The sequence below is a fragment of the Megalobrama amblycephala genome, linkage group LG7 (assembly GCF_018812025.1).
Source record: "Megalobrama amblycephala isolate DHTTF-2021 linkage group LG7, ASM1881202v1, whole genome shotgun sequence".
Classification (NCBI taxonomy): domain Eukaryota; kingdom Metazoa; phylum Chordata; class Actinopteri; order Cypriniformes; family Xenocyprididae; genus Megalobrama; species Megalobrama amblycephala.
This window is the reverse complement of record NC_063050.1, coordinates 2,016,097-2,042,895: the sequence shown is the minus strand read 5'-3', so window position 1 is coordinate 2,042,895 and position 26,799 is coordinate 2,016,097. Positions and strand designations below refer to the sequence as shown.

The 26,799-nt window shown below is 40.4% G+C and overlaps 1 protein-coding gene across 3 annotated transcripts in view; it reads right to left on the bottom strand.

Annotated features, from left to right (window-relative positions):
* Positions 1 to 619: 619 nt before the first annotated feature.
* Positions 620 to 26,799, bottom strand: part of LOC125271011 (stonustoxin subunit alpha-like) — a 46,598-nt gene continuing 20,418 nt past the window's right edge. For 2 of the 3 annotated variants that reach the window (XM_048194933.1, XM_048194934.1), the window contains exons 2-5: positions 23,038 to 23,130; positions 21,132 to 22,841; positions 8,178 to 8,213; positions 620 to 3,406 (exon numbers count right to left, since the gene is read on the bottom strand). In XM_048194933.1, coding sequence (XP_048050890.1) covers positions 2,808 to 3,406; positions 8,178 to 8,213; positions 21,132 to 22,841; positions 23,038 to 23,128 — 2,436 coding nt within the window. In that variant the 5' untranslated portion in view covers positions 23,129 to 23,130 and the 3' untranslated portion in view covers positions 620 to 2,807. Of the gene's footprint in view, positions 3,407 to 8,177; positions 8,214 to 21,131; positions 22,842 to 23,037; positions 24,928 to 26,799 lie in introns of those variants that run through there. The other variant, XM_048194932.1, reaches the window with a different exon arrangement.

Genomic DNA, 26,799 nt, shown 5'->3' with positions numbered 1-26,799 from the left:
CAAAGTTCACAGCTCTCATTGGACAAAATGACGCTCTCAGATACCCATAAAATGCAGTTCTTGTATTATTATACACACGTACTGTTTTTCCAATTATTCCCTTTCAAAATAAATAAATAAATAGATGTGTATCTGCTGAATGTCACGATCAAACCTAATGAATCCTGAGACACACAGATGGTGGGATATAAGTTTTCTACCACATTAGGGTATATTATACTAGAATATACACTACAGTTTACTGTAGTAAAAACTAAAGTATACTTCAGCATTTATAACAGTTCACTATAGTTGAAGTGTCACAATTGTGTTGTAAATACTGTAATATACACAGTATACAAAAATGTACTTTAGTATGGTTCAGAAAGACTATATTCACTATAGTATTTTTTCACCTGGGTGGTTTGTAACGATCAGCCAAATTGGTTGAGTCACATGATTTAAAATGGGGTCAGATTTTACTGTGTGAGTTTGTTAGTGGTTAAAAGAATGAGACATAAAACATATGATAAACTTAAATAAGAAATGTGTATTTACAATATTCACAGGAACTTTAAAACAACACAATAAAACCAGGAAAACTCAGTCTGTTAAAAGCATACAGTCCCAAATACCATACCCTAAAACAGTCCAAGAATCCTAGTGTGCTGATAAAAGTCCCAATGTGAGTGTCCACCAGTGTATATACAAATGTCCAAGTAGTGATAGTCCAAAAGTTGTGTCTGGAGAGGTAAGTCCGCAAATGGTAACTCCACAATCCAGTTAAGATGACTGTTAGTGAGTCTCTGTTTGCTGCTCTCTTTATACAGATATTTTTCCTGCTTCCTGTCATGTGACTGGTCACATGACAGGCCAACCATTCATCTCTTAAAGACATACACACTTAAAATGTTAAGAGGAATAAAATGGACTAAAGCACATGTAAACCAATTAAAACTCCATTATACATAAAATCATTGTAAATAGAGCGGTAAAACATGCATTTTGTGTGACAGTGTCACAGGTTACATATTCATGGTTTGTGATTTTACTTGTTGTTGGTGCTGTATTTTATTTCATTGGTCACATTTAACAATACTGATCAGTGTTTAGAGGCATGTTAATGTTGGGAGATGCTCCGCTTTACTTCATTTACTGCGATGCAAAACGTGCTGCAACAGTTTCCACTGTCCAGTGCTCTTAAACCAACCAGACGGCACAGGTCGAGTGAACACCTTCAAATTCACTTCAGAAAGGCTGTTGTTCATGGAGGTATGGACGTTTCTTTTGTATTCTGGATTTAAAATGTTGTTTTTGCTATTCAGTAAGTAGTAATTTTGACTTTAGAACAACAAAACTTGTCTCTTTTATGCAATTGTTATGGTTACATATTAAAGTTTTTCTGTCTTGATTTTGCAATGCAGTAAATTGACAAGCAGAATCACTCCAGGACAGTGGAAGTGCAGTGTGAAAAGACATGTGAATTGCTTGCCTTTTTTAAAAAAAATTAAAACTGAACAAAGAGAAAGAAGAAGAGCTTTGCTTTCTGATATTGAAAGAGGAAGACCAGGAAAAGCCCTTCTTCAACTTTCACAGGCTGAAACGGATGATGACACACAACTGGCCAAAGAGCCTTTAGTGTTTCGCTTACAAATTAAGGATGATATGGACATTTTTCTTAATGAGTTTCTGGACAAGAACAGTCTTGTTAATTAATCGCATGTTTATGGAGATTTGATTTTTTTTTAAGATTTAATTTGTCATCATGTACCTGCTGTTCAATTTACACTCACTTTGGTCTGATTTTGTAATTTTTTAGAGCAAAGCACAGCTAGTAGCTATATAATGCTTTTGCTACTTATGGGGAAAAGTACATTTTATTACAATTAAATAACTTTTGTGTTTTGTTTTTGGGTTTGATGGATCTGAATTTGCTTAATTCATGCAATCTAGTGTACAACCGTGTAATGCGTATTATATATCATGAAAAACAATGGTTCATTCTGAAATACCTGAGTAAAATATACATTTTATGACAAATTAATAAATGTTTATCATTTTTAGTGTTTAGGCTTTGTGTTCAATTTATATTCAGTTAATTATTTAAGACATAAAACAAAGGCTATATATATCTCGTAACTTATGTGTTTGTGTGTATATGATTAAGCTATTAACACAATGCGAGTATCTATCTATCATTTCAGTTAGATTGTTTCCGCCCACTTCCGCCCTCAGGCTGTTGGTCTGGCGCTGTCGTCCTCAGACTGTCATGGCGTACGGATCTGCGGTTCTGCAGTTAGTCCTGTCTCGCCTCCTCTTCTAAACTCCAGAAAAAGATTCACGCGCTCGTTTCCACGGATACGGGCCGAATCTGCTTTGCGACTGTTGTTCCCGCCCACTGAACCCGGGACCGGGCCGGATCCGTATTAGAGCAGTGAAACGGAGGTGACTGTAACGCGGATTTGCCGGTTTGAAAACGGATCCGGCGCGGAGTCACCTGCTGAGAACTCAAATTAACCCAAAATATATTAGTCGAACTACAATCACAAAATTACTGGCAGCTGTTTCTTCAACAAGAAGTTTAATCAATACAGTAGAGAAAAAGATATTTACATAATTAAACCTGTCACTGATAACGTCAACATGGCGGATTATATTTGGATCTCATTCATACTCTACGAGATTTGGCTAAGTACCTACTCTTTTAGCGCTTGTTAAGTAAGTACTTATTGAAATTAATTAACTCATTGAGTAGGCGGTTTCAGACACAGCCACTGATTCATCATGAGCTCAAAGCATTATGGGTAGAGTCTCTCTGTTCTGATTCATCAACACAGTTTCACTGATCCATAACATAGCCCAAACCCAGGATAGAGCGGTTGAGTGAATGTGGTCTGGACTGTGTGGATGAGGATCATCGTGTCTCCAGAGACGCTGTAGAAGGACAGAGTTCCTGCACTGTGATCCACATACACTCCTACTCTATAGTGATTCTCCTCCTCCTCCTCATCATCATCATCATCATTCACTCCTACTCTATAGTGATACCCATTCTCTTCTACTGTACTGATGTTGGGCTCTACAGGGAGATCAGTCTCTATCTTATTGTGTCTGAATGTGTAACTGTCAGGATAGCAGATCAAACTCCAGGACTGATCATTAGATCCAAACTCACACTCTACACCCCCTCCCTTCCTGCTGATGCTCTTATATGACACTGATATAGACACACGTCCACTGCACTCAATCTCCCAGTAACAGCGTCGATCACACACACTCTCTCTACACAACACCTGAGGACCATCAAATCTGTCTGGATGATCAGGATACGACTGTGGTGTGTCAGTGTCAGTAATCACTGTGTTCCTCTCAGACAGACGGAGGAGTTTATCCACTGTATTCAGATCCAGAGTGATCCGATGGGAATCTGATGGAGATAAAACACATCACAATCAGGAATGATCAATCTGATCTATTAATGTATCTGAACTCTTCATGTTCAGTACATCATCAGTGTCTCAGTTTAATCCTGTTTAAATCATCATTATCATGATCAACTCTAACACTCTTCTGTCATGTTCCCTTTCATGGGAACTATCGACGCTACGTTGAAACGACGTGATGGGAACCCTCTGCGCATTGCGTCGTGAAGCACTTCTGTATCCAACCAATGATGAGACGGGACGTCAGAGGCGGGTGACGTCACGGACCAGGAAGCTATAAAGCACACCCAGAACAAAGAACGCTAGCTTCTGTTGTCTTCAGTAAGCGCTATCTGTATCTTGTGTGTCTTATTTGGTGTTGTTTGTCTACCACGTTGCTGATATCTTCGTCTGAGGACAAGATTCAGTTAAAGCACATCACTATATACATATATATATACATATATATATATATTTCAGTGTAGAAAATATAGTCCAATATCGTGTTTTCAGCCCCCAAACATCCACATATAGTAATATTATGGGGCTGAAACACTACGGCTATGGGGCGATGCCTCAGGTAGAAGAGACGCTTGCGGGCTATCTCTCGCCTGAGTCAGCATCGTCCCTCAAGACCCCGACACTGCCCACTAAGCCCCTAAGAACAACATCGGGCTTGGTGGGCAAGGCTTATTCGGCGGCAGGTCAGGCGGCGGCTTGTTTAGATACTATGTCAATTTTACAAGCCTACCAAGCTGACCTGCTGGGGGAAATCGACGAGAGCGGGGAAGCGACATTTGAAACGGTGCAGGAAATCCGTAAAGCCACAGATCTTGCTCTCCGGGCCACCAAGGAGACGGCCAAGTCAATCGGCCGCTCTATGGCAGCCCTGGTGGCCACGGAGAGGCATCTGTGGCTGAATCTATCTGACATCAAAGATAAGGATAAAAATGTCCTCCTGGATGCGCCGCTGTCTCCTGTGGGCCTGTTCGGCGATGCTATGTCATCAGCCGTCGACAGGTTCCAGGAGACACGTAAACAGTCAGCGGCCTTCCAGAGATTCCTTCCCCGCCGCACTAATCCCCCCGAGACTGCTGGGCGGGAGCAGCCTCGGCCGGTAGCCAGCTCCTCTGCTCGTAGAGAGCAACAAAAAGCCAGCGTGGCCACCCGTGCTCCCCCGCAAAAAGCTTGGGGACCGGGGCGGTCAACGCAGGCGAGGCCTTCCAGAGGTAGAACGGATCTGAGGACCGTTATTATCTCTCGGAAGGCCTCGAAGAAATCCTGACGCCAGTCGTCCAGGGTTTCAGAGGGCAGTCCCCTCCGGAGAGGTCCTGATATTAAAACATCAAGTGTCAGCGCATCTTCGGTGCCCTCAAGGGGCCGTTCTGCCAACCCTGCCACCCAGTGTGCGACAGGGCGCAGCGGTTCCTACCGATCCTCCGATCCTACCGGTGCGCCGGTCCAGACCAACGAGCCAAGTGCTCAAAAAACACCAGAGGCCATAGAATACAGTTCGGTTCTCAACCGCCCAGGTTCAACGGGGTTCTTCCCACAGTGGTAACCCCAGAGCAGTCTCTGGTTATGGAACAAGAGGTTATGACACTTTTGCAAAAGGGGGCTATAGAAAGGGTTCCTCCTCCCAGCAAGCTGTCAGGGTTTTACAGCCGTTACTTTATCGTTCCAAAGAAGGATGGAGGGTTGCGTCCCATAATCGATTTACGAATACTAAATCGTTCTGTACAAAAACTAAAGTTCAAAATGCTTACACTCAGACAGATTGTCCCACAGATCAGGTCCGAGGACTGGTTTGTGGCGATAGATCTGAAGGACGCATACTTCCATGTATCCATCCATCCTTCTCACAGGAAGTTCCTCAGGTTTGTTTTCAGGGGCGAAGCTTACCAATACAGGGTTCTTCCATTTGGCCTATCCTTATCACCCCGCACTTTCACGAAGTGCGTGGATGCAGCTCTGGCTCCATTGAGACTCCAGGGCATCCGCGTAGTGAATTACATCGACGATTGGTTGATATTAGCTCAAACGGAGCAGCTGGCAGCTCAGCATCGAGATGTTGTTCTGTCACACATGAAAAAGCTTGGGCTGAGGCTCAACGCAAAGAAAAGTGCATTGGTTCCAAGTCAAATTACCAACTATCTAGGGGTAGTTTGGGATTCCACCACGATGCAGGCTTATCTGTCACCTGCTCGTGTGAATTCCATTCTCGGAGCCGTGAATGGGGTAAAGACAGGCCAGTCACTCACTGTGAAACAGTTTCAGAGACTGTTGGGTCTGATGGCAGCTGCGTCCAACGTGATACCTTTTGGCCTGCTGCACATGAGACCCTTACAGTGGTGGCTCAAGACCAAGGGGTTTTCTCCGAGGAGAAACCCTTTCCACACGTTCAAAGTCTCGCGGCGATGCCTTCGAGCTCTGGCCGTGTGGAGGAAGCCTTGGTTCTTGTCCCAAGGTCCTGTGTTGGGGACTTCTCGTCGTCGCAGAATGCTTACGACAGATGCTTCCCTCACGGGCTGGGGGGCGATCATGAGTGGTCGCTCGGCTCAGGGTCTCTGGGAGGACCATCAACGTTCCTGGCACATAAATCGGCTGGAAATGATGGCGGTATTTCTTGCATTAAAATACTTCCTCCCAGACCTGAGAGACCATCACGTGTTGGTCCGCACGGACAACACGACGGTGGTCGCTTATATCAATCACCAGGGGGGTCTACGGTCTCGCCAACTATACTACTTGGCACGGCAGATCCTCCTGTGGTCCCAGGAGAAGTTCCTCTCGCTCAGAGCGGCATATATTCCAGGGAATCAGAATGTGGGGGCAGAAGCCCTGTCGAGACAGGGGCCGAGGCCCGGGGAGTGGAGACTCCACACCGAGGTGGCGGAGCTCCTATGGCAGAAGTACGGTCGAGCGGAAGTCTATCTATTTGCTTCAAAAGAGTCGACTCAGTGTCCACTATGGTACTCTCTAACGCACCCAGCACCTCTAGGGCTGGATGCCATGGTGCAGACGTGGCCGAGGCTACGTCTGTACGCTTTTCCCCCGGTTGCTCTGCTCCCAGGAGTACTGGAGAAAATCCGCCAGGAAGGGGTCAGTCTAATACTGGTGGCCCCATACTGGCCGACAAGGTTTTGGTTTGCAAACCTAATATCTCTACTAGACGGCTCCCCGATGGAGCTTCCACTCAGACAGGATCTCCTGTCACAAGCGGGCGGTACGATACTCCATCCTCGCCCGGAATTATGGAAACTGTGGGCCTGGCCTCTGAGGGGGCCAGGTTCATAGACTCTGGTCTCTCAACTGAGGTTGTGGAGACCATTCTCAACTCCAGAGCTCCCTCCACGAGGAAGTTATATCTATATAAATGGAAGTTGTTCGTTGCTTGGTGTAATCAACACGGAACGGACCCTCTCCACGCACCTGTAAATTTGGTGCTTCAGTTCCTCCAAGAAAAATTCTCGGAAGGGTTAACTCACTCAACACTAAAGGTTTATGTTGCAGCTATTTCTGCATTTCATGTTCCTTTAGGGGGTTCCTCGGTGGGTCGAGACCCCTAGTAATACGCTTCCTCCGTGGTACTCTAAGACTGAGACCTGTGGTACGTTCTAGGACTCCAGCCTGGGATTTGGCTGTAGTGTTAGAAGGGTTAGCTGAGGCACCTTTCGAACCACTAGAACAAGTTTCTGCGAAGTTCCTTACACTCAAGACCATATTTTTATTGGCGATCTCGTCTCTTAAAAGAATTGGAGACCTGCAGGCGTTATCAGTTTTGCCATCATGTTTGGAATTTGCACCAGGAATGGTGAAGGCATTCCTACACACTAGACCGGGCTATGTGCCCAAGGTCCCCACTAATGTTCCGGGTCCTATTGTACTTCAGGCCTTTTGTCCTCCTCCATTTAGGAGTGCGGATCAGGAAAAACTTAATCTGCTTTGCCCTGTCCGGGCCCTAGATACTTATGTTCACAGAGCTGCCCTGTGGCGTAAGACAGACCAATTGTTTGTATGTTATGGGTCCCCTAAGAAAGGGGCCCAGCGTCTAAGCAGAGGATGAGCAAGTGGGTGGTCGAGGCCATTTCTCTTGCGTACAAAGCAGCCGGACGACCATGTCCTTTGGTGGTCCGGGCTCATTCTACAAGGGGTATGGCGGCCTCTAAGGCCTTGGTGTCAGGAGTTCCCATGTCGGATATTTGTGATGCAGCTGGATGGTCATCCCAGCACACTTTTATTAGATTTTATAATCTAGATATTAACTCCACTCCAGGTTCAGCGGTACTGTCAACAAGATAACAGACATGTATTTGGCTGTACGGCCTAGTTGGGATAGCGTTCCCATCACGTCGTTTCGACGTAGCGTCGATAGTTCCCATGAAAGGGAACGTCTCGGGTTACTGGTGTAACCCTGGTTCCCTGAATAAGGGAACGAGACGCTACGTCACGTTGCCGTACCCCCGGCATACCTATGAGCGCTTACTTCAGACATATTCCAGAAGCTAGCGTTCTTTGTTCTGGGTGTGCTTTATAGCTTCCTGGTCCGTGACGTCACCCGCCTCTGACGTCCCGTCTCATCATTGGTTGGATACAGAAGTGCTTCACGACGCAATGCGCAGAGGGTTCCCATCACGTCGTTTCGACGTAGCGTCTCGTTCCCTTATTCAGGGAACCAGGGTTACACCAGTAACCCGAGACGTTTTCTTTCTCCTTCTCCAGGAAGAACATGAACACACTCAGAGAGTTTATCTGCTTGTTTTCTCAGTGACTTACACTGAAGGAAGTCGTTCCTGGTCTTGGGATCAGCTTCTGTGGAAATCAAGAGACATGAAGAGTGTGATTATAATCAGGAGAAAATCATCCCATCATCCATTACTAACACATGCAGAAATCCTCCAACACAGAAGATATTTAGAGAAATGCTGTTTACAGAGCCCAATCCTGACACAATAGTGTCCAGCTGCAGATCCGCAGATCCAGCAGTTTCAGAACCACAGAACAGGAAGTGAGGGGCGGGGCTTAACCGTCATATACCGTTCACTACTCATACATGTCATTTTCTTTTATATAAGCTGTTTTCACATGGATTGTGATCAGATCTACAGTATTTAACAACAATACTTTTAAATAAAGTCTCTTTTCTGTTCATATAATATGCATAAGATATCATGATGTACAAAGAGGATTTTTAATTACCATGTTAATGGATGATACAAACTATGATTTGTTAAGGCATGAACTTATTTGTATAAACTGTGAACAAATACTTTTAACCATATCATTTTGAAAATATATTAATAAATGTGTAACTATTATAGTAAAATGTCTCCCTTTATATGTGATATTATTAAGTTGACTTGAAAAAGCCAACATACTGTAATGCATTTCTGACTGCTACTCCTCCTAGAGCTTTAACTCCACAAACTCGAAACTCGGGTCAGACCTTCAGACTGTTCTGACTTAGTGTGCTATATCTTTTCTAACTGATCCCACTTACGGTTTTCCTAAAAATGACTATTAAAGCTCGGAAAAATCCCATTGACTTTCATTGACGGAATGTTCAAATGAGCCAAGACTTTCAAACTCCAACTGTCAAAATTCAAATTTAAACTACGGAAGCCCATTAGACTCAAAAACTCAATTAGACTCAACTGCCATTCTATGTACTATTTCTAATCCATTCAAACTCATTCAAACTTCCATTCTAATATTTCTAATCATATCTATCTATCTATCTATCTATCATATATAGAATACTCTAGCAACCCAAAGTCCCAATATCAGACCCAATATCAGAGGTGCAGAGGTACAGGGGCAGTCGTGGACTAATGGATAGAGTCGGACTTGTAACCCAAAGGTCATGGGTTCGAGTCTCAGGTCCAGCAGGGATTGTCGGTGAGGGGAGTGAATGTCCAGCGCTCTCTCCACCCTCAATACCACGCCTGAGGTGAGACCCTTGAGCAAGGCACCGTACCCCCAACTGCTCCCTGGGCGCCGCAGCAATGGCTGCCCACTGCTCCGGGTGTGTGTTCACGGTGTGTGTGTGTGTGTTCACTGCTGTGTGTGTACACTTGGATGGGTTAAATGCAGAGCACAAATTCTGAGTATGGGTCACCATCAGGGCTTGACATTAACTTTTTTGCTCACCAGCCACTGTGGCTAGTTGTTTTTCAAAGTTACTAGCCACTCAGCATTTTAACTGGCCAAAATTTTGATGTTGGTAAATTACATTTTATATGATTAAAGTTGACTTTGTTATGCTTAAATTACTTTATTTTGAGTCATTTTACTTGATTTAGAAGATTTAAAACCCTTTCAAACTTTTAAATGCAGATTGACCACCCAAATCAAGACTACATTGTATATCAGCTGGTATGTACAGGTGGGCAAGAGGTGGACAATATGAGCATGGGCTAATATGAGATAAGTTATTTGTGTTAGGCTATATAAAAGAACAAAGAAGCAAATTACAAAAACAATAGTAAATTAAAAATAATCTTTTTACAGATACAATAGGTTTATTTAACATATAGTCTACATGTAATTAACATCTTTTGTTGTTTGATTAATATTAATGACAGACAGGTAGGCCTATTTAATTGGGCAGCTGAATGCATGGACATAACTGACGCATATTCAGTCATTACCCACCTGTTTATGTCCACTTAAGCCATAACCCACTGTATTCACGCGAGATACTCCACACGATGGACATTTAGACATCTGTGTGCACGTGACTATTCAGGCGCGAGAAGAACTGATCGCGCGCGCGACAGAGAGAGCGCTTCTGTTGCGTGTCATTCAGGGCAATTCCGCCTATCCCTCCTTCACTAACTGCACGTAAATAACGAATTGTGTGATTGGATTGTAATTTTGTGCTACGACGATCTTCGACGATCATTTGGCTGTAAACTAAAATTATATTCAACCCGCCAAAGTGGCTAGTGGGAGTGGCTGTCTTACCCGCCACAGCTGAAATCTATCATTTGGCGGGTTGGCAGGTGTTAATGTCAAGCCCTGTTCACCATACTTGGCCACATGTCACTTCACTCACTCACTCACATGGATGAAGTACAAGTACATAGTGTATAGTGTGTCATTTGGGACGCAACTTATATCTCTGCATCAGATCATCGTACAGGCATGGCGGTTGGCTCTTTTGACTCATGCTAGCAATCTGGACTTCCAACATGCTACACATGCTAGCAGTGAATAGCTACATGCTAATGGTGATTAGCTAAGTGCTGAAGTGGGCTGAGAACATGCTAATAACTCTATAAAAACTCCATAATAACCATCTGTGACAACTATCTATCTATCTATCTATCTATCAAACTAAATCTATCTATCTCATCTCATCTCATCTTATCTATCTATCTATCTATCTATCTATCAAACTAAATCTATCTATCTATCTATCTATCTATCAAACTAAATCTATCTATCTATCTCATCTCATCTTATCTATCTATCTATCTATCTATCTATCTATCAAACTAAATCTATCTATCTATCTATCTATCAAACTAAATCTATCTATCTATCTCATCTCATCTCATCTATCTATCTATCTTCTTCCACCTCATAAACATTGCTAAGATACGGAATATGTTATCTATTTCTGATGCAGAAAAGTTAGTTCATGCTTTCATGACGTCTCGACTAGATTACTGTAATGCATTATTAGCTGGTTGTCCTGCTTCCTCAATAAACAAGCTACAATTAGTACAAAATGCAGCTGCTAGAGTTCTTACCAGGTCCAGAAAATATGATCATATAACACCAATTTTATCATCTCTACACTGGTTACCCATTAAGTTCTGTATCGATTATAAAGTATTGCTAATGACCTATAAGGCTCTAAATGGTTTAGCTCCTGTGTACTTAACCGATCTTCTATCGCCATACAATCCTTCACGCTATTTAAAGGGTCATGAACCCCTAAAACACTTTTTTTGAGATGTAAACAGATATGTATAGGCTGCACATCATTGAAAACACTAAAGATACTGATTAATGTTATTCATAAGTGAAAAATAGTTATTTTTGCATTTTTCAGAGTGATTTCTGTCTTCCTGTTTGAAAAGCTGAGTCGGAGCAACGTCACAAAATCTGACGTAATCGTGTACTGTCAGCCCAAGTATGGGCATGGTCGAACATGCTGACGTAGACCGTTTCGAGCGATTCGCGTGAGATCGCATTACAGCGGAGAATTCAAATGTCACAAAAGTGTGGCTCATTCTCCTCTGCCTGCTCTAGCTGCATTCAAACATGCGAGCCGTAGGCTGTTTCCCTCAGCACAGCAGCACATGAGTGTTTGTATTTTGCTCGCGATGCAGTCAGAACTTTCAGCGCGGAGCTCCGCGATGAGTTTAATAACACTAGTCACGTGACACATAGCTCATACAGAATAAAGTATCCGTGTTTAAAGTTTTTATTTCACACATTCTCCTGCACCAAACATTAACCAGCACGGTGTAGTTATGCATACATATTTCATCAAGTCTTGTTCAAATGAATTATATGTGCAAACTGGACGCTGATACAGTGGTGTAGCCTATCTGAACGTGACGACACGATTATTATAAAAGACTGATTTTGAGACTGCAGTGCTCGTAAATGTAATCAAAGTAGCCTATTATTAGCCCTATTAAATATTCTTTCACATTCTCCCTTGGGAGTTTGTTGTCATTTGTTGTCACTCCGTGCTCATGTATTAATATTCATTATTCTGTATAATGAGTGTGTTCTATGTCTGTGCTTCATTGGTTGTTCTCTCCCCTCTTCTCCCCCTCTAACACTCCCACTTTTCCAGAGCTTTACACGCCCATTTGAACAGACTTTTTTTTAACTTTGAGGTGTGAACGACCTGGGTTTCATGACCCTTTAAGATCACAAAACTCTGGACTTCTGGTTGTACCTAGGATAGCTAAGTCCACTAAAGGAGGAAGAGCGTTTTCACATTTGGCTCCTAAACTCTGGAATAGCCTTCCTGATAATGTTTGGGGCTCAGACTCACTCATCCAGTTTAAATCTAGATTAAAGACGCATCTCTTTAGCCAAGCATTCACATAGTGCATCTTATATCAGATCAAATGCACATGACTATCTTTGCTTAATGTTATGAACAGCAGCTACGCTAATTCTTCTCCATTTGCTTTCCTGTAGCTCAGTGGTTAGAGCGTGGCACTAGCAATGCCAAGGTCATGGGTTCGATCCCAGGGATTGCACATACTCAGATACTAATGTATGGTATAATGCAATGTAAGTCGCTTTGGATGAAAGCGTCTGCTAAATGTATAAAGGTAAATAAATGTAAATGTTATATCTCGGGAAGCCCGTCCCAAGTACATCAGCTTCAGTTTGGATCCAGCCTCTTATGAAGATGATCACCACCCATGAAGAGATTAACCCAACCCCTGCGAGGACTTCAGATGACAAACTCTGGATCAACATGCACATTCCAAATATTGCTATATATCCAAATTATTGTTAACATGTATTTATTACTTCCATGAGCTCGTTGTTTCTACCTTAAATTATTACATTGTTAGCTAACTGTGTGATTTGCATATGTACATTTCTGAAATTACACAATTTAGGCAAAGTCAACTCATAACAGATCACTCTAAATTGTAATGTTGACATGCATTCTCTGTAAAGCTGCTTTGAAACTATATGTATTGTGAAAAGTGCTATACAAATAAATGTGAATTGAATTAAAGTAGTGAGAACAAAAGTGGCCCATTTAACTTTTTAAGGCCCAAGCCACTCAGGCACAGGGCCCTATTGTTTTTCTAAGGATTTTTTTTTTTCAAACATCTGGGGCTTTTGGGAGGCCTTAACATGCTCAAAAACTCTTAAAAATTGGCACACACATTGGAAACTGTGGCCATTAGGACAGCACAGAGGCTGGTACCTGGGCATGGCACAGGGGCTCTACGGCGCCCCCTTGAACAAAGTCCGAAAACTTGGTCCGTATATCAAACACACTTGCATGTATTAGTATGAAACTCGGTACACATATAGACCTCATCGGGCCTAACAACTTGTACTCTAAGTTATACGCCAGCTCAACAAGAAGTCTGCTATTACGGGTTGTTTGAAAAACACATGCTCTGGAATTTGATAAATGGATGTGACTCTTGTGAGTCAAAGTTATAGCGCCACCAACTGGCAGCAAGAAGTCTGTTACTTTCAGCATGCTTTGAGATCACCGTTATTTTTACCCAATTTGCTTCAAACTTCACCAGAATAATGTCAAGACATGGTGAATGTAGACCTGTGAAAAGAATCATGATATCTCAAACACTGTAGCCATGGCAACGCATCACACTTTACTATTAATTTTGGATGCTTTTGAGTCTCTTAACATGCTTCAATAGCATGAAACTCGACACACATGTCAGAGATGTCAACCAGTAGACACGAGCAAAGCCTTAGAAACGGGAGGGGAGGAGGGGCACAGTAGCGCCACCTTTTGACAAAAGTGTGGGGGTGGGTTATTTTTACTTATAGTCACCAAACTATATATACACATATTGATCTCATTAAGCCAGACAACTTTCTCATTTACAGTCATTAGCTCTGACCAACAGGAAGACAGATATTTTGGTTTGAATGTGGATCTTTTGAATAATCAAGCGAATAATCAAAGATTTTATGTACTCCTTGTAGAGTCATGCAATCGCCACCAAACACTGTGAACATGAAACAAAGACATTGAAGATGCTAAATTGCTAATGATTATAGGATATCTCAAACGGCGTTGCCATGGTGAAGGATTAAAGTAAGGACAAAAAAGGGAAACTGCAATGGTCTCATATCTTGTAAAATCATTGTTTGGTTTAAATTAAGTTAAGATTGTATGATTGATAATTGAGACTAAATGAATTTAAAATGAATGAACTAGTTTCTTTTTATTTCACACTGTATTTGCATGTATATTAACTTTCTGTCACAATTTAGATGTTATTTTTTGTTTAAAATGTTGTTAAATCTTCTCAATCTCAGTCTGTCTCTCTCTCTCTAGATAAATACTGATGTACAAATATTTAAACTCCAAATGATAACTTCACACTCATTTGAACCTGAACTATGACACTGTATCACTATTTGGACAGGATTAGTTTTATAAATGTTAAGTTAGAATTGAGTAACAATTCTTATCACCCAACATCTGTAATTTCATGTACTGATTCAAACATTGGTCAAATCTGTGTTTTTTTACAGAGGATAGTGTGTGTTTTCTAGACATGGCCGTTACACAAGGTCATGTGCTGTGTTTGCGAGCATCACGTATGACGCATGTCTTTAAATTAATTATTGATCAAATTCAAATTAATGAAAAAGACTGAATTTCACATGATTTTATAAAAGTGTCTGTTTATAATAAACTTCCATAAATGAGTAGAAAAATCTAGACATATATTTTACTCTTATCTGACACCAATATTAAAATCATCTTTGCAGTTTCTGTGAATTGGCTCAATTTATTAATTTTGTAATTATTTTTTTCATCGGATACCACCCATATTGAAATTAAATGAAAGCATGCTTTTGGTGCATAGGATTGGTACAAACAGTAGCTCAGGTAGGTCAAAAACACATGAAGAGAACTGTTAGGATAATACAACATCAGCATTCGGACGACATTCTGCACTCATTTGAAACTGACCTATCAATGATCTCATAGACGTGGCTGTTGCAGTTCGTGGTCAAAGCGGCACCAACTTCTGCAGTAAATGTGGTGAATTCAAATGACTTTGACATAGTTCTTTTATGTTTAACTGTTTTAAATGCCCATTGCCTGCCGTGCACAGTTTCCCGGGCTTGAGCCCATCTTCGCTGCTTGCAGCTATATTTCATTTTGAAAATATATTAATAAATTGAGTAACCATATTGTAAAATGTTTCCCATTTTACTGTATTATGTGACAGCTAATATTATTTCCTTCTACTAGGGCCGTATTCACAAAACATCTTAAGGCTAAAAGAAGCTCCTAACTTGCTGATTTAAGAGAAACTCTTAAAAATAATGGGCGTGTCAGTCCTAATTTTAGGAGTCCTAAATTTTTGCTCTAAGAGTATTTCACAAAGCATTTTAAAGCTCCTAAGTCTGTGAAATGTTAGGAGTAGTGAAGAGGACTCCTAAGTCACTAAGACCAAATCACAAACAGTCCTAATCCACCCAAAGACACTGAACACCATTGAGGCAATAGTGATAGAGCCTTGGGTGCTGAACCTTTTCTTCATAAATGCAATACATTTTGATTTATAGATTTAAATATATGATGAGACGGCAAAAATAAATCTTTAACAAATAAATAAATATTGTCTAATTACCTGTGGCAATGGTTTTCATGAGGTCACACTTACAAATGATTGAATATATACAGTGGGTACGGAAAGTATTCAGACCCCCTTAAATTTTTCACTCTTTGTTATATTGCAGCCATTTGCTAAAATCATTTGTTCATTTTTTTCCTCATTAATGTACACACAGCACCCCATATTGACAGAAAAACACAGAATTGTTGACATTTTTGCAGATTTATTAAAAAAGAAAAACTGAAATATCAAATGGTCCTAAGTATTCAGACCCTTTGCTGTGACACTCATATATTTATCTCAGGTGCTGTCCATTTCTTCTGATCATCCTTGAGATGGTTCTACACCTTCATTTGAGTCCAGCTGTGTTTGATTATACTGATTGGACTTGATTAGGAAAGCCACACACCTGTCTATATAAGACCTTACAGCTCACAGTGCATGTCAGAGCAAATGAGAATCATGAGGTCAAAGGAATTGCCTGAAGAGCTCAGAGACAGAATTGTGGCAAGGCACAGATCTGGCCAAGGTTACAAAAAAATTTCTGCTGCACTTAAGGTTCCTAAGAGCACAGTGGCCTCCATAATCCTTAAATGTAAGACGTTTGGGACGACCAGAACCCTTCCTAGAGCTGGCCGTCCGGCCAAACCGAGCTATCGGGGGAGAAGAGCCTTGGTGAGAGAGGTAAAGAAGAACCCAAAGATCACTGTGGCTGAGCTCCAGAGATTCAGTCGGGAGATGGGAGAAAGTTGTAGAAAGTCAACCATCACTGCAGCCCTCCACCAGTCGGGGCTTTATGGCAGAGTGGCCCAACGGAAGCCTCTCCTCAGTGCAAGACACATGAAAGCCCGCCTGAAGGACTCCAAGATGGTGAGAAATAAGATTCTCTGGTCTGATGAGACCAAGATAGAACTTTTTGGCCTTAACACTCTGAGGTCTGAGGGTATCGCCGGCGATACCACCGTGTTTTTTTTCTTACCAGTGTGAAAGAGACTCAAAATACTCTGTCAATGTTGCACATACAATTAAGAGTTATACACCATTTTAATCTGTTGAATATCTTCTTTCATTTGTGTACACTCAGAGTAAAAACAAAATGCTGTGCTTTTTGTAAAATAAAGAAAACTAAAATGATGCATGATCTCTCGTCTCCCTCTGAACAAAGTCCAATCTGATAGTTCTCAGAAAATGAACTGTAACTTAGTGAATACGAATGACAAAAAAATTAAACTTATGTCTAAAGAAACGTTGAAATGTCAGGTTTTAAATCGTGCAAGTCAAATCGAAAACAAACATTTTGTGTTTATGTAATCTGTATGAAAAGAGAGCCATGTCAGAAGTCCGTGATTCAGCTCATTATCCGCTAATGCGGCCACACCCACGGAGCCAGCGCTATTCAGACGCAAATTCAGAGGCAATACATGCATTCATCATCTCAATCGTGTATTTATTGTCTTGAAAAGTGTTTATCTGGATGTTAAAGCCATGGTTAGCGAACTCTAGAAGACATGCAGTTAGTTCCTGGTTCTTCTTCTTCTTTATATGGATTTGTGGCCTAAAGGTGTACAGAGCGCCCTCCGGCTGCAAGTATGAATTGTATCCAGCACTCATAGTGATGATATATAGAATAAATATAGAATAAATATTACTCCTCTGTATAGAAATTTGACATAAACATATAAGAATCCATCAATATTTCTCCAAATGTGCATGCTTTAAGCTAAAAGCCTATATGAACTGCCATAGAGGTAACATAATTGTTCAGACACTTTGCATCACAGAAATACATTATATTTTAAAGAATATAATAGAATACCATTATTTTAAATTGAGCTGAGACATGATTACAGAGGGTTTTTTCACACCCTACCTGACTGAAAGGCCTCATTAATATGCAAGTCATTTCAGGTCATTATTATTTGATTATTTTGTCTTCTCAGGTGTAAATGGCCCATTATTCATGATCATTCACGCCTTCACGCATACTGTGTTTCTTGACAAAAAGTGACTTACAAAAACTAAATCAATATATTGTTTTATATGAAGGAGTAGGCAGCATAATTTTTACATAAGTCTGAAGCAAAAGCTCTAGTCTACAACCTCCAATACCCAGAAGTCTTATGAACACAGATTTAATATACTTTTTTTGGCCTTATTTCAGTGACTTAAGTTTTTTGTTTTTTCAATAACCACGCATAAACGTTATTCCTTCAAAAACACAAACATGTACATACATGTTCCTCACATATTATTGTAGCCTAGTTTGTGCTGAATACAGTGTAATGACACTTGTGTCATTAATGTGTTTATGAACAAATGAAAAAAGCACAAATGTCAGGGCATGTCAAAACTTCTCCAGGCCCCAAATCAGCCTCAGACTCCAGAGGGTTAATTCTAAGCGGTATGTGTGGAGAAAACCAGGCACTGCTCATCACCTGTCCAATACAGTCCCAACAGTGAAGCATGGTGGTGGCAGCATCATGCTGTGGGGGTGTTTTTCAGCTGCAGGGACAGGACGACTGGTTGCAATCGAGGGAAAGATGAATGCGGCCAAGTACAGGGATATCCTGGACGAAAACCTTCTCCAGAGTGCTCAGGACCTCAGACTGGGCCGAAGGTTTACCTTCCAACAAGACAATGACCCTAAGCACACAGCTAAAATAACGAAGGAGTGGCTTCACAACAACTCCGTGACTGTTTTTGAATGGGCCAGCCAGAGCCCTGACTTAAACCCAATTGAGCATCTCTGGAGAGACCTAAAAATGGCTGTCCACCAACGTTTACCATCCAACCTGACAGAACTGGAGAGGATCTGCAAGGAGGAATGGCAGAGGATCCCCAAATCCAGGTGTGAAAAACTTGTTGCATCTTTCCCAAAAAGACTCATGGCTGTATTAGATCAAAAGGGTGCTTCTACTAAATACTGAGCAAAGGGTCTGAATACTTAGGACCATGTGATATTTCAGTTTTTCTTTTTTAATAAATCTGCAAAAATGTCAACAATTCTGTGTTTTTCTGTCAATATGGGGTGCTGTGTGTACATTAATGAGGGAAAAAATGAAACAAACTTAAATGATTTTAGCAAATGGCTGCAATATAATAAAGAGTGAAAAATTTAAGGGGGTCTGAATACTTTCCGTACCCACTGTGTGTGTATATTTTATATATATATATATATATATATATATATATATATATATATATATATATATATATATATATATATATATATATATATATATATGTGCACACTTATAAAACTATATAAAACTGTCAAAGTAACTATAGGCGAGTCGACTCTTGTCTGTGTATATATTCCTCCTCTCGAGCTGATTAGAAAGACCGTTTGAATGTGTTCCTCCCAAACTTTGTTTATAAAATGGAATTTGTCGCTTGAATTCTGCATTCTCTTGAGATGAAGACACCCAAGAGGTGGACAATTAACTGTATTTACTAGTTTAATTAGTGACACTTGGCCTACATTTTAAAACCTTTATGGCAACATTTTATTTTGACTATAGCAACATTTTTATTAAAAAAATATTTATTTGAATAGGGCAACATTTGTATTTTAAAACCTTAATTTTAATGTGGAAACATGACACCTCATTCTACAATATTTCTATGATTAAATCTCTGACTCCTCCCCCATCAGCCAATCACTGTGTGTATACTCCATAGCAACGAGGTCAGCCCTGCCCTTACTCTTAGCTTAAAGGATTAGTCCCCTTTTAAATACACTTTTCCTGATAAATTTACTCACCCCCATGTCATCCAAGATGTTCATGTCTTTCTTTCGTCAGTCGAAAAGAAATGAAGGTTTTTGAGGAAAACATTCCAGGATTTTTCTCCTTAAAGTGGATTTCAATGGCTACCAACAGATTGAAGTTCAAAATTACAGTTTCAGTGCAGCTTCAAGGGCTTTAAACGATACCAGACGAGTAATAAGGGTCTTATCTAGCGAATCGATCGGTCATTTTCGAAAAAAATACAACCGTTTATGCTTTATAAACAAAATATCGCCTTGAACGTACTTTCCGCTTCCGCATTCTTCATAACGCTTACGCTGAATGTTCTACGCCTTCCCTATTCAAGTTACGGAACGAACGCGGTGCCAGTTTTGTTTTTTTCCGTAAGTTGAATAGGGAAGGCGTAGAACATTCAGCGTAAGCGTTATGAAGAATGCGGAAGCGGAAAGCGATATTTTGTTTATAAAGCATAAACGGTTGTATTTTTTTTCGAAAATGACCGATCGATTCGCTAGATAAGACCCTTATTACTCATCTGGTATCGTTTAAAGCCCTTGAAGCTGTACTGAAAATGTAATTTTGACCTTCAATCTGTTGGTAGCCATTGAAATCCACTATAAGGAGAATAATCCTGGAATGTTTTCCTCAAAAACCTTAATTTCTTTTCGACTGACGAAAGAAAGACATGAACATCATGGATGACATGGGGGTGAGCAAATTTATAAGGAAAAGTGAATTTAAAAGTGGACTAATCCTTTAAGACTTCAGTCTATTCCTTAGTAAAAGTTTGTCTCAGCAGCTTTGTGAATAGGTTTTAAGAGAAAACTCTTAGCTAAGAACTTTTACTGCTATTTAGGAGAACTCTTAGTGGTAAGATAAAATGTTTTGTGAATATGGCCCCTGATCTATATAGAGTCATTTATACAGATCAGTGTTTCCTTCATGTTCACAAATGCATAGTTGTTACAAACAGTGTCAACTTAAAGTAGACTGGACATGTCAGATATAGGTTACAGTATTTAATCAATAGATTAAATCAAAGGCTTGAACGGGTGAAACATTAAGCCATTAAGACAAAACTGACAACAGAGAATACAGTGAGATGTCTTGTCTGTAATATTGCCATCATGATGTGGTGAACTATTGTATACAGTATATTTATCTGCTAAAAATATTGAATCTGTTCATGTTTTTCTTATTTTATCATTGAAGCTTGAATTTGTTGTCATACCTTATTTTATATATTTACAGTGAACTTCTGTATGTTTTGCATTTGTTATGAATAATCAATAATGATTATTATTAAAAAAAAACATAAATTATGAGATTTTTTGCATTTGTTAAAAGAAAAGATATTATTTATATTAATCATAATAATTTTTTCAAGGATGACTGAGATCTTGTAGCCCACATTTGACGTTAAATACATAATTTACATCTTTAAGGACTATTTGTAACAAAAGAAATAATATGTTCATATATACAGTCAAGGGGGAAACACTTTTCAACATGTTACACATTTATTAATAGCCACACCCGTTATGAAATATGATTGTCAAAACAAACATTGACTGTGTGAATGAAGCAAATGATATATTTGTATATTTTAAAGATAAAGATTAATGCAAAAAAGTGCATATGACACTTACCTGAAGGCAGTATGGGGCTGATAGTGTCACTGGCTTCACTCATTCCCACTTTACCCACAATCCTGTAGCAGATCCGGTACTGCTGTCCAAACTCCAATCCAGTCAGAGTAAAGTCTTCATCAGGTGTGTTTATGACAAGCCACTGTTCCTCTTTCACCTGCTTATACTCCACTCTGTACTGCACAGTTTCTCCAGTCGGGGACTTCTGCAGTTTCAGGGACACACTGTGCCCCAGGACCTCCTTCACTTCTGGTGGGGGAGGCTTCGACACGGGCTGGAACTGTGTGTCTGTCAACTTCCCTTTTTCATACAGATAGATGGAGGAGCCTGGACTGGATGGATCGGAGATGGCAGAAATAATGAATCTGTATCTCTTATCATCTTTGTTAGCCTCTGAAAAACTTCTGAAAAGAGATAAGTTCTCTCTCATCTTTGAGATGACATCAGGATCATTCAACCACTTTCTGACAGATGCCACAGAAACTATGTTTTGTTCCCCATCTAGCTCTTTAAATGCATCAGATTCCAGAAACTTCTTCAGGGATGAAAGATACTGGCCTTCATACTTCAGAGATGTGAAGGTAAGGCACACCACAACATCAATATCAGGATTAATCAGGATGGTGTTAAGACGATCAGAGTCATCAGTGGTGATTCCCTCCAGCATTATGGTGTGAGAACTTAAGAGGTCAAGTTCAGATTTTGCATGATTTAACCACTGGTTAAGCATGTCAGCATTGAAAGGGGAGCTGTAGTGGATATTCAGGATGTCTTCCAGTGACTTTTCCTCCGTCTCTCCTCCTCGTATAGCAGGCAAGACCTTGACGACTGCTTTCAGGAACATCATTTTGTAAATTTTAAGAGAGCCCTGAAATGAACTGAGTCTCTCTTTGATGTCTCTGAAAACATTTACCAGTGTGTTATTGGAGAGATCGTTGCATGTCCTCTCTGCCTCTAACAGCCCCTCTATTATATCTTCAGTGTTGGAAACCAGATGTGTGGTGATTTCTCTCATCAACTTAGCTGCTTTTGTATCCAGTAGAGAAAGAGGATAGAGCCAGACTTTTATTGGAACAGCATTCTGTGGATTCTCCTTCAGGATAGTCGGGAGCTTCTTGTACACCTCCAGGGCCTCTTTGTATGTGGTGGGGTTCTGATCAAGGCGGACGTCACCATAAAATTTGCAGGAGATGCTCTCAGCTACTTTCTTGTCACCATCTGTCATATTTATAGCTCCTTCTCCCTCAATAGAAAATTGAGGAATATTCTTGACCATGACATTCAGCTCTCCCTCAATCTTCTGCTTGTTTTCCTCTTCTGAAAATGTCCGATCAAACACCATGATGGCCTGAGCTCCGTACAGTACACCCGTGACCACATGAGTTGCAGTTTTCTGGTCAAACACCTCAGGATGGGTGATCTGAGCTGAGCCCAGATGGGTCATGGTGAGCTGGTCAAATCTGGTGGTTTCACTGTAATTCATTGTAACTCTGGACTGTTTGTTTGAGGATTTGATGTCACTCAGAAACTTGGCAGATCCTCCCACCTTCACCAGCCCTCCCAAGAAGCTGGCCTTCAGGGAAGCACTTACATCCAGGAGACTGGACTTATCAGAGAGAGAGTCAGAGCTACTGAATGTCAAATCTGTCATAGGCTGTGGATGACTGTCCAAATCTTCGCTCAGTGACTTCTTATCCCATAGAGTAACACCTGAAATGAGAAATAGCTTTAATAGTTACACATGAGGACAAAATGTACTGTTGAAGGTAACATGCTGATGTTGTATCTATAAGAATAATAATTAAATATTTGTGTGCTTCATCTTATGTCTCAAAATGACCACACATGTACTGATTTATTGATTCACATTTGGATGAAAAAGGGAATAAAAAGCATTTTACAGCACCCGGAATGAAGGTATCACTGCGGCAGTCATACAGCATACCAGGATACAGAGGTCTTCCCAGAGCTGCCACTTCAATGGGTTTTGATGCCATGACTGCAGTAAATAATGAACAATGGGAATATTTATACATTTGAAGTTTAATAATGACTACTTTATCATTCTAAAATTCTTTTTACTTGTTACTGAGTTCATTAAGTTCTCATGTTGTTTTAAAAAACCTTAAAATATAATCTAATTCAGAAGGGAGCCAATCATAAGCCACAATCTCAGACAGCCTAGATCATGATGAAAGAGCAGTGTGGGCACACATTGAGCCAAATTTAAAGACATTGAAGGAGAAGAAGCCCACTCTTACAACCATCCACTTCATGAATGATGGGCCTGTTACCCAGTATAGGAATAAACACAACTTTGATCTCCTGACCAAACTGCCCTTTATTTTGGGGTTCAAGGGGGTGACCTGGAATTTCTCTGAGAAAGCCCATGGTAAGGGTGCACCTGATGGCGTGGACAGTGGTGCATTAAGATAACCAGAGGACCCTGGACTACACCTTTACAGTAAATGTGCAGACCAAGTAATATTGTTTGCATGCGTTTCAAAGGACAAAGTACTATCAAGGACGACACCCAGACTCTTAACCTGAGAAGATGGAAAGATTATAGAATTATCAATGGATTTGTTTTTTGTTTTGTTTTTTACCTTCTGTTCTTAATGTTTTTTGTTTGGGGGTTGAATGTGTTCTGTTTGCATCTTCATGTTGGGTTTCCTAAGATAACTACTAACTTATCTAATTGGCCAAGTCAGTCCAAAATAGTTGTAATTTACGTCTCGCCACATGGAATGTTAAAGGTTTGGGGAATCCTATTAAAAAGAAAAAGGTGCTTATCAGTCTCAGGTCTAGAAAACGTGATATTGTTTTTCTACAAGAAACCCACTCACCTGAACAAGAGTCACAGAAACTATGTAAAGACTGGGTTGGTCATGTTTTTTACAGCATTGGCTTGAGTCAGAGTAGGGCTGTGATCAGTCTGGTGAATAAAAACCTTCAGTTTAAATGTATAAAGGAGAAATGTGACAAGGAGGGAAGGATCATAGTCATATTGGCAGAGTTGCAGGGGAGACTGTACATTTTGGCCAATACATTTGCTCCAAATAGTGATGACCCTAATTATTTTTTTCCACTTTAGAAGTTATTCTGAGAATCAGAGATACAGGTAGCGATTAATTCCATGAAACTGGGAAAATCTCCTGGCCCTGATGGCTTTACTGTTGAGTTTTATAAAGCTTTTGCTCCCCTTTTAGTTCCTATTTTAACAAAGCTTTTCAATTATTCTTTTAAAGAGGGGTGCCTTCCTCCTACTTTATCTGAGGCTTCTATTTCTTTGCTTCTTAAGAAGGATAAAGATCCTACCTCCTGCGGTAGTTACAGACCAATATCACTTTTGAAATTTTTGATTTTAAAATTCTGGCTAAAGTTTTAAGTTTCCGCCTTGAACGTGTATTGCCATCTTTAATTTCTCATGACCAGACAGGCTTCACCCCAGGAAGACACTCATTTTTTTAACACGAGGAGGCTTCTCAACATTCTGTTTTCCTGCCCATCTGATTCACCTAAAATGATTGTGTCTCTAGATGCTGAGAAGGCCTTTGATAAGGTGGAATGGGGTTATTTGTTTTTTACTTTGGAAAAGTTTGGGTTCGACCCTAATTTTATTGCCTGGATTCGACTTCTTTACTCCTCCCCTATGGCATCTGTACATACTAATGGTGTACGCTCTCCCTTTTTCTCTCTCCAGCGTGGGACACGACAGGGATGTCCCCTGTCTCCCTTAATTTTTAATCTAGCCATAGAACCTTTAGCTATCTGGCTCCGTAGCCATGAGGAATTCAAGGGAATTTCCCATCATGGTCTAGTTCACAAGCTCTCACTTTATGCTGATGACCTCTTGTTATTTGTCTCAAACCCTGCTGCCTCTCTGCCACCAGTTCTGGATATCCTAGACAAATTTGGACAACTATCTGGCTACAAGATAAATTTACAAAAAAGTGAACTTTTTTTGTCAACTTTGAAGCTAAAAAACTTCCACGATCACTTTTAGCCTTCAAGATTGCCTCTGATGGTTTTAGATATCTGGGGGTCTTTTTTACAAGTTTATTTAATAATTTATTTGCAAAAAATTTCAACCGCTTGTGGACAAATCCAAACTGGATATGGGTAGGTGGGCCTCTCTCCCTTTATCCCTTGTAGGTCGCATTAACCTTGTCAAAATCGTTATTCTGCCTAAATTTCTATATTTCTTTCAAAACATACCTATTTGCATTACTAAATCTTTCTTTACTGGCTTTGACAGTCTTTTGCGTTCATTTCTATGGGGGAATAAACCCACTCGCCTCAAGAAATCAATTCGACAACTTCCTAAAGCTAAGGGAGGCTTTGCACTCCCCAACTTTCAGCAGTACTACTGGGCTTGTAACATCAATAAACTTCTCTTTTGGAACAAGGATACCTACTCTGACAGTTGTCCTCCTTGGGTGCATACAGAAACATCATCAATGAAAAGCACTCTCTATTCTGTTGTCTGTTCTCAGCTGCCCTTAGTTGTAAACAGAGTCTCGGATAACCCAATAGTCACTAGCTCCCTTAAAATTTGGGTCCAATTTAGGAAACACTATGGTTTACATAGAGGCTCTACCCAAATGCCCATCCTCAACAACTACTTTTTTCCCTCTTCTAACTCGGATCCAGCATTTCGCCTTTGGTCATCTAGTGGCCTTATCAAGATTAGTGACATCTATGACAATGGAGTATTTGTCTCTTTTTCTTTCTTATCTCAAAAGTATAACCTACCCAGTCATCATTTATTTTGGTTCTTTCAAATCAGACACTTAATACAGAAGCAGTTTCCTCATTTTCCTAACCGTCCCCCTGAAACACAAACTGATCACTTTCTCGCTTTAAATGCCAGCCACAGGCATTTAATCTCAGTTATTTATAATTTAATAAATTCTATTAGTTCGGACCTTAATGACACTCTTAAAGATACCTGGGAGCAAGACCTTGGCATTACTATTACAGAGGATCTATGGCATAACATCTTGAACCAGGTACACTCTTCTTCTTTATGTGCCAGGCATGGCTTAATGCAATGTAAAATACTATTCAGAGCTCACTTAACCAATGCCAAACTGGCAAAAATCTTTCCAGACAAGAGTGCTGCCTGCAACCATTGCAAGCAGTCACCTGCCAACCATCTGCATATGTTTTGGACATGTCCACAGCTAGTAACTTTTTGGACCAATGTATTTGAGACACTTAAAAAAGCTCTCAACACTAATATTGACCCCGACCCATTCATAGCCCTTTTTGGGGTCTCCCCAAGGCCTGATCTGGTGGCCCGAGATCGTAAAGTTATTGCTTTTACTACAATCTTGGCCAGACGGGCTATCCTTCTTAAGTGGAAGCATGTTTCTCCTCCAACATATGATCGGTGGATACAGGACATTTTCTACTGCATTGGGCTTGAAAAGTTAAGATGCTCACTCTCTGGTTCACTTAAAACTTTTCACAAGACCTGGGATCCCTTCTTAAATTACATTAAGGGTTTACCTTGCACACCTGTAACTAGCAGTGATACATCAGAAGACATTCATCAGAAGGATCTTTTTAGAAGGAACTTTAAGAAATGTATTTATTTTATATATATATATATATATATATATATATATATATATATATATATATATATATATATATATATATA